Consider the following 9,487-nt stretch of genomic DNA (forward strand, 5'->3'; position numbering starts at 1 on the left):
CGTTTCGGAGTTGTCTTATAATCGTCGACCAGATTCTTCTCTCAATCCGCTTCTTACGGCCTCCTTCTGCAGCGCTCCCCCAACTTTTTGTTCCAGAGCCTTCTGCCACACGTCTCTCGCTCTCCGAGTCCGGCCTAAGAGTGCCTAAAAACCCTTTGTTTTCCTCTCTCCCAGCCCCGTTTTCGTCTTTTGTTCTAAGGCTACCCCCTGATGGGTTAGGGGTGAGGCGAGTTCTTGGAAATCCGAGACAAAGGAACAAAGAAATCGGAAGGAAGGAAAGTTCTAGAATTTAAATTAAACTAAAACTATACGGACTAATAATAATAATAATAATATTAATAAAAGAAAAACAGGCGTGTAGCCACACTATATATATATATTCATACATAAATGTAAGGGCCATCTCTTCCCAAAAACTACAAGCATATATAAATAAAAACAGGTGTTTCAATAAACAGAGCTTTAATTAATATCACCCCACGCAAAAAATATTTTCCACTTATTATTGATTAAATTAATCCGAATTCTTACGACACGAAATTCTCTTGTGCATCAATAATTCGACTTAACCAAAAGGGTCTTTAATTAATGGCCTTTCTATTTAAGTCAAACTATTCCATTCCTTAAGTACAGTATGGAATGCACAGTAATGGCTCTTCTATACTGTACTTAACTAGTTGTATATTACGAAGGGCTAGAAATTTTACTTCTATAATTAATTATTAAGAGAGTTTACATTCAAAAAGTCCACTACCCAAAGAAAATATCATCAAGATTTTAATTGCAAACCATATCAAGTCGTTAAATTTGAGTTAAAGTGCTCGTTATCGCCAAAAATTTACGATAGCAATTTGAATGTTAGTGTTTACTTTTATGTTACATAAAATTAATTTTGCAATGTAGTTATCAAATTGAATATAAATCGAAATATTTTATATTCTAACTGCAAACAGAAAAATGTTACATAAAAATATTATAGCTAAACAAATAAAAGGACATCGGCAATAACTTCCACGTTTCGAGGCAACAGAAAAATTGTAGTCGCTATTGGATAAAGATGTTTTAAAACGCGAGGAATATAAAATCTTTGATAAATCTTGAATTGTTTGTCGCAAAATATCTTTACGAGATGTCGAAGGAATCTACCAAAAAGGTGGTCCATACCATATTAAGGTCATGGAAGCTCCTACTTGGTGTTTTGATTCCCATCCTCTTGCTTCCTCTCCCTTTAATTATACAGAAAGATGTAAGTTGGCATTTTAATTCTTCTTATAAATTTCAACAAAATTTGATATAATTTGCTAATTAAATATTGCAGGAAGCAAAATGTGGTTATGTGGTATTATTAATGGCATCATATTTTACCTTCGAGCCGATACCACTCGCTGCAACGGCCTTTATTCCCGTGTTTCTCTTTCCAATTTTAGGAATTTTAGGCACCGAAGAAGTCTGTTACACTTATATGAAGGTAAAAAAAAAAAGATAACGTAATATTGGATTTTTTTAAAGTATTGATTGTAATTTTACAATTTCAGGCTACCATAATGATGTACCTCGGTAGTTTACTCCTGGCTGCTGCGGTTGAACATTCGCAACTTCATAGAAGAATTGCATGGAGAGTGCTTATGCTCATCGGTACAGGACCCAGATGGTAAATTTTTTCATTATATTTTAAGCCTTTTCGGATGGAAATAATGTCTCTGGGTAATTCCATAAGGCTTGCCAGCATTCAGAATAACAAATCCCTAAGTGTATTAAAAATACTGACTTGAAAATAGTAATGCGGGAGAGTAGTCCATTTTAAAGTCGGATGGCCGATGCATTTAAAATTTCATTCTACTGCTTTGAAGAACCCGAGATCGAATCCGAATGAATCGAAAAAGCCCTGGAATTTTTCAGGTAGTGGTCCGTCTGGATATGTCGGGCCCAGTCCCTCATCACTCGGCCGCCTCATTGTGGGCCTTCATTCATTTAGATTTATTAATGCAACAAGGTTACATGACCTGATGTCGCAAATGCATAATCAGGTATTATAATACAATACTGTATATTTGTTAGTTGGTTTTACAGACATAAAATAACAGTACAGTATCGTTGTAAAATTGCAGGTTTTGATATTTTGATATATGTTTTGATTTTACATGACAATTCTTGATAATTAAGTACATTTGTTGATTTACAAACATAGATAGAAATAACATGGATAATACTATGTACTAACAGCAATTGGTTGGCACATAGAAGTTAGCAAGTCTTTTTACAAGAAGAGTATTACAGATGTTTTACGTGCCGAGTTATATACAGGGTGTATCAGAATGACGTTTTAAAAATTTGGGAGTTTGTAGAGGATGAAATTTTGAACGTGTTGATATAAGGAACCTATAGCCGGAAATGTGATATAAAGTTTCTATAGCACTTTGCACATTCTATGTGGTCGGTATGATAAATGAAACAGCAGAATACAGTATTTATGACAAGTTTTATTGACAAAACAGCAGAGTACAATCAAATTGTACATTGAATCAGTGGCTGTACTACTTTAGAGTAAATGTTCAATGTGATGACCACCAACTTCGACTCACGTTGACTAGCTGTGTGTTCCACACAGCGCCAGTGGATGCAAGAGATGACCTGAAGGACCACAAACACTAAGTACACAACGTCCTGTACACAGGCTAAGTTAGACCACTGTAGTTGTGTGTTTGCAGACTTCCATTCGCAGCAATAACATGACGTCAATGGACGGAAGAGTAGCTACCAAAGTGAAGGGCGGTCAAGCACTTTCTACCGCTGTAGACACTTTAGTTCAAATTTCCAGCTATAGGCTTCTTATATCAAAACGTTCAAAATTTCATCCTCTACAATCCCCCAAATTTTTAAAACGTCATTCTGATACACCCTGTATACAAAGTATAATTAGAACATACCGTTACAAAGTATAACAATAATGTTACAACAGCTGATAAAATAAAGAGTTTGCTGTAAAACAATTAACAACAAAGCATAAATGCTATATTAACAATTAAATATCAAATATAAAAATCAAACCCGTAGCAAATAAAGTGTCTAGAACAGCAATGTTCCAGTTGACAGGAACATTTTCAATCAAAGTCTTTGAAGAATCCTGTATGAGATTGATACGTAAGAAAGCAGAGTAACACATATGATACTGTCACTGTGAACTTTTCATAAGTCCATGGGTATCCTCAGCACCACTAAAGTCCGTGAGTGAGAAGAGCTGCAAAAGTCCGAGGGTGTCCTTAAACACCACAAAAGTCCATAAGTGAGTTGTACCACTCGAAAGTCCATTGGATGAACCTCAGCACCACAAAGTCCTTGAATAGTTTGACATAAAAGAAAGTGAAACCAAAAGTTGCAAAGCTGCACAGGAAATTGTAGGTCAAAACGTGCCATCGACAAGCATGGGTGATGTATGAAACAACATTCCACCAGAAATACATCAGTGAAAGAAAAGGATTTTAACAGTGAGGAAACTCAATGGAATGCAGTAACTTGAAAATATTTTTCAATTAATATAATGTTTTACTATATCGCCCAGAAAATTGTTTTTCGCCCCCCAAAATATAAATTGTTACTAATCGCCCCCTCAACGTGGAAAAACGCCCACATGGGGCGATATCGCCCCCGTTGAGAAACACTGGTGTAGATGATAATTGCGCAGTTTGTAGGAGAGATTTCGTTAAACCTGGACTTAGTATAGGTATGTTCGAACGGTATGTTTTCTTCCCAAAATTCTGCGTCAAAGACATTTGACAGTATGGCAAGATGGAAGCCACATTTAATTTTCCATATCCTCTGCACATGAGTGATGTATTTATCAATTGATGGTTTACGAGCAAGTATTTGCAGACTTGGAATTGGGGTGGTCCTGTATGCTTTTGTAATTAACAGTAATGCTCGTCGCTGAGCCGAAATTAATTTCCGTCGCGGGTGTACTTTCTCTACTGCTGCACCCCAAGTACCACAACAGTACGTAAGTACAGGTATAAAGATACTATCGTATATTGCGCTCATGGCCATGCCACCAAGGCCCCAAGTCAATCTGGCCACTTTGGCAAACTCATGCATAATGAATCCTGTGTGCTCGGTGATGTGTTGAATATTTTTTGTTCCTTAATAGTCGATGATCGAGTATGATTTCAAGATATTTAAGGTCTCTCACTACCGCGATACGTTTGTTGTTCATACGGAGAGTTGGAACACGTGCGTATATATTACGTTGTCCGGGCTTGTTAAAAAAATGGGTTCGGCCAGACCCACAACGGGCCTAGCCGAACCCATAATGGGCTTGCTAAGAGAAGCCTTCTTAGTGACCACAGGGCGGTGAGAGTTAAAAAACCTACCCTCGATTCGGCCTGCCGAACTCAAATGGATTAGATTAATACAGGTCTTAGTGCCTACTTAGCGGAAAAAAGAGAAAACATTAAAAGAAATTAACCTAGCAGGGATGAAAATAATTAGGGGTGCCGACTTCTCGTGAGAAAGGGGCGAACTAAAAAAAAAATCCCGAACAGTTGCGACCCTACATGCCCTATTAAAAAATGGTCAAAGTATAATTCTTATAACCATAACTTTTATTTTTAACCAAACTATATGTATAGTATAGTACTTAGAGATTGATGATTCCATATGAAAAATAACAAGTGTACTCAGGCATTAGAATTTTGTAATTTGTTAATTTAAAATCTTTGTATGCAAACACATTGCTGAAATGTGTAGAAAATATTTGAATAATTTTAAAGTTAAATATTTATAATTTTATTAACACGACCACACGCGAGAGAATATTCGATTGTTTCTTTGGCGACCAACGATAAGAAATTTTCAGTGTTGGATTTTGCAATACCACCATATCAGTGAAACAAAGGTCGCAGAGAGAATACTAAAATATTTGGAATTTTAAATGTTTTTTTTTTTTTTTTTATATATATATTGCAGGTTGATGTTGGGATTTTTAATAACCACGACATTCCTTTCCATGTGGATAACCAATACTGCAGCTACGGCCATGTTAGTTCCGATTGTAGAAGCTGTGGTTTCCGAATTGGAAACCGAATTAAAATACCAAGAAAAAATTCGCTCCAGCATGGAACGAGGTGCATAAAATTGCATAAAACTATTATTATTTGAATATATTTTGTGTAACTATCATCATTGTTCCTATTTCAGTATCCATCATAACCATTCAAAGCATTAATCTTCAGGGAACGAAATTTAGTCTCACCGAAAGTACAACTCAACGACCTTCAATAATAAAGTACATAAAATTTAACAAAATTAAATAATGATTTTAAAATTTTGCAAATTTAATTATATTTTACATTTAGTAATCCAAAAAAGCTGGAAAAAACTACATCGAATTTGCGAAAAGCTCTGTTTCTGAGCGTTGCCTATGCTGCAAACTGCGGAGGAACGGGAACTTTAATCGGAAGTGGTCCAAATTTAGTTTTCAAAGGTGTTTTAGAAGAGTAAGTTTTATAAAAAAAAAATGAATTATAATTGTGATGACAATTGTTTAAGATTCTTAATCGTTCAGTTCTTTTCCAAATTACACTTCTTTGACATTTGGTACGTGGATGTTATATAATGTTCCCGTGATGCTCATATGGATCATACTCTGTTGGATACTTCTGCAGATTTATTACATCCCATTTCGGTAAAAAAATATTTTAATAAGTATAAAATTTTATTTAAAAACGAAAATTTATCAGAAAAACTTAAAAATCCAAACATATTTTCCAGTAAAACTGATCAAAATTCAGGAGAATCTAAAGAAGTTATTAGAAATGTAATCATTAGAAATTATGAAAAATTAGGATCAATGAGGTAAGTATAATTTTTATTTTTTAATTAAAATAACTTTGTATATTGTATTATGTGATCAATTTGTTCTGGGATCGAATGAATTGAATCGGTTCATCTAATTGCATGCATTGCGTACTTCGTGTAATTTTAAAATGAGACAATGTACGATCTGAAGAACCTCTGATTAAAGATATTTATAGAATCATATAGTGAATGGATTAATCATGCCAAAGAATCCTGTATATGTATACACAAGATTCAAATACAGGAGGGTCTGACCCACAATGAGATCGGTTAGAATAATTAAGTAGCAGTAACAGTGTCCCCGCTTAGAATTGTTCGTGTAATTGACGGATCAAATTCGAATCTGGACTGTTCACTGGATTAGAAAGATATTTTACTAGAGTACTTTCTATTGAAAGAAACTAAAATTGAGCATTAGGTAATGTAAAAATAGAAAAACTTATAGTAGGTCTCCCATCATTTACCATTAGATTGTAAGAAATCTAAGGCCTGCAATTTTTGGAAGCGTGGCCAGTATATCTCAAAATACGATGGCATTTTTTCCCATTTTTGGCTCATCTTTCCATGAGCACCGAGTGTCTTTTACTACGCACATCACGGATTCGCCAGATCCACAATGGGGGTGGCCTGGTGTTGAGGAATGGGCGACATATCCGAAACAGGTTACCCATGAAAATTTCTTGAGGTTTCTCATCCAAGTTCAATCCAAGGTCGCCAGAGTATTTGGCTTAGAAAACTATACTTTATTACATGAAATGTGCTATATCTACGTATTATTTTTATTGTTGTTTACACACACACACGACAATGTATTCATTGCTTAATAATTGTCATTTTCACACAGTAAATACTTAATGTCAACTTATCAGTTGTGTTCGCGTATACCCAAAATTTTCATCTAGAACTTCTCCAAAAATATTAATAAAATCCTCCTCAAGTGGCGGATTTTATTAATATTTGACTTTATACATTTGAACTTTTTCAGTTTTCACGAATTTGCAGTTATGGCATTGTTTCTTTTACTCGTTTTCTTATGGATTATGCGTGATCCTCCATATCTTCTCGGCTGGGCCAGACTAATCAACTCTGGAGTGTAAGCATCTTAAATTTCTTAATAAATGCTTAAAGATTATAAATAATTTTTGAAGTTCTAAAATAATTTTAGGAAAATAAAAGATGCTACACCTTCTATCGCAGTGGCCATGCTTCTTTTCTTGATTCCTGCTAAACCTACCCAACTTTCTACGAGTCCTCCCTTACTAGACTGGAAAACTGCTCAAGCCAAAGTGCCATGGGGCGTATTGATATTGCTAGGTGGTGGATTAGCTTTAGCAGAAGGAGCAAAGGTACTATTCATAATGGACTTATTGTAAATTAAATATATAAATCAAGAACTGCATTAATTTCTTTTAGGAATCTGGTCTGTCTGTCTGGCTTGGAAATCAATTGGTTTATCTGAAGTACTTATCTATTGATGGAGCAATTATAGTCTTGTGTATCTTCACAGCTGCTCTTACTGAAGTTATCAGCAATATGTCTATGGCTACAATTATGTTACCTGTTGCAAATCAAATGGTAAATATTCAAATTTTAAGTACATTATAGCAATAAAATAAAACATCTTTTGTTATTCTTAGGCCGCAGTGTTAAAGGTTCATCCTATTCTTATAATGTTGCCTGTGACGATTTCTTGCTCTCTTGCATTTATGTTACCAGTCGGTAATCCCTCAAATGCTATAGTGTATGAGAATACAGGAATGACCACGCCAGAAATGGTATGTTTCAGTTTAAGGTTTTCAATAATTTAATCACAAATTTACTTCTTCCTGTGCTATTATACAATAAATCATGCTGCCTATTTTTCGTAAGTTGAATTCAGCAAAAACCAACTGATGATGTTAGTATTTGGTATTGATTTTTAATAAAACAACACACTATTCTTTCCTATGGATTACCTGCAAGTTACTTATATTTAAAACTATTCTGAGGCAAATGTAGGCTTTTCCATTTTTAACTCTGACCTGTGGTCACTGAGGACCAGACTTACAATGACAGGGCCCAACATAGTTGGAACTAGCACCTATGAAAATCTCAAGATTGCTGTTTGGACTCAATCCTGGGTCTCCCAGATTGGTAGATTAATGCCTTAACTGCTTTGGTCATAGCACAGATTTTAAAACTAAGCCACTATTTAAATGTATTGGATACTTCAATTGGATACAGCAATTGGATACTTCAAAAAAATGTGTTACATAATTACCAATACAATTAAATGCAGCAAGGTAAACAAAAGCAGATTTACTTCTAATTTACAATTTCTCAAATCAACTTAATTTGTTTTCTGCAAAAATTTATCATAAAATTTTAATGTGAAATAAATTACACTATCCTTTATTTACAGGCTAAACCTGGATTCATTTTCAAAATTCTCTGCTGTGGAGTTGAATTATTAATGATTAACACATTTGGAGTGCATGTATTTCACCTGCACAGTCATTGGAATTGGGAAAATTCAACTGTGTCAAGTATGGCAACAACTTATGTGCCTCCTCTTAATCTATCAACTGTTATCTGATAAAATTTTAAAATCTACTAAAAGACAATTTTTATTATACTTTATATCTGATAAACATAAATTAAGAAATTCTGTAAAAATATTTGTCTAATGAATGGGAAATTATGAATATTTTACTCTCGTGTGTGCATAGTTCTGAATGAATCTAAATCCATACCGCTGGTAGCGTCTAATGAAAGACATTTGACATAATGAGGGATTTATGCATAAAATAAGCTGATTCAATTACCAAACATTTTACAATTTTCCTAGAAATAGTTAATTTTAATGTCAAGTTACATTTGAATATGTCATAGTAGTTTTAATTATATTTTTGGCAGAAGCATATATGCACATAGTGCAAGGAACTACTGTCTACAAATGTATCAGTGCATAAACAAGAGAGATTTTTCTCTATAATATGGTAAATTATTTTGATCCAAACTCTTCCCTTCCACATGTATCATAGTTATAATTAAGAATATTTGACAGAATAATTTGTATTTACCAATTATGGCACAGCTTGCCTTTATGGCTTGTGCCAAAAAACACCAACCAACCATATTCTATCAAAATACATTTTTAAATCCCTTGCTTTAAAGAATGCACTTTGATACACACTTAGTTTCTTACCATGAAAAGAACCATGATCTACATAGCAGGATTTCTATTTTATATGCTGACATATTAATAATCTTTACTTTGTTTCATCTCACATAAATTTAGAATCATGTCCTTTATTTCAATAAAAGGATTTTCAAACTACATTTATCAACTACATAAAGTGTTTTGTTACTCAAATGAAAATCAAAAATTTGATGTATTATTTTGGCTCCTAAAAGATTAGAACTTTTAAGTATAACAAAATTATATTTGAAAACAAATATCTTAATTTACAGTTTAAATATAAATTACAAAACTAATCTAATTTAAATTTCAAATTTTCTGAATGTCATCTTATTTATAAATACTGATTATTATTAAATAAAAATTTTCAATACAAATTTCCTATCATTATCAAATAGCTATACTGTTTACAACTGACTTTGTATAAAATTTTGTATGCAGTATTTATTCATTCTT

The 9,487-nt window shown here is 33.6% G+C and overlaps 1 protein-coding gene across 1 annotated transcript; it reads left to right on the top strand.

The window, feature by feature from the left end:
• The first annotated feature begins 1,079 nt into the window (after window positions 1–1,079).
• Window positions 1,080–9,475, top strand: LOC111637814 (solute carrier family 13 member 2-like). Its single transcript, XM_023383381.1, has 13 exons — window positions 1,080–1,246; window positions 1,319–1,468; window positions 1,536–1,651; window positions 4,960–5,117; window positions 5,191–5,278; window positions 5,349–5,489; window positions 5,558–5,677; window positions 5,764–5,847; window positions 6,836–6,943; window positions 7,016–7,196; window positions 7,264–7,425; window positions 7,488–7,625; window positions 8,252–9,475. The coding sequence occupies exons 1-13, from the start codon at window positions 1,130–1,132 to the stop codon at window positions 8,423–8,425; spliced, it is 1,737 nt and encodes a 578-aa protein (XP_023239149.1). The 5' UTR covers window positions 1,080–1,129; the 3' UTR covers window positions 8,426–9,475.
• The last annotated feature ends 12 nt before the right edge of the window (window positions 9,476–9,487 follow it).

This window comes from Centruroides sculpturatus, unplaced genomic scaffold (assembly GCF_000671375.1).
Source record: "Centruroides sculpturatus isolate CEXI.00-Female unplaced genomic scaffold, Cexi_2.0 scaffold251, whole genome shotgun sequence".
Lineage (NCBI taxonomy): Eukaryota > Metazoa > Arthropoda > Arachnida > Scorpiones > Buthidae > Centruroides > Centruroides sculpturatus.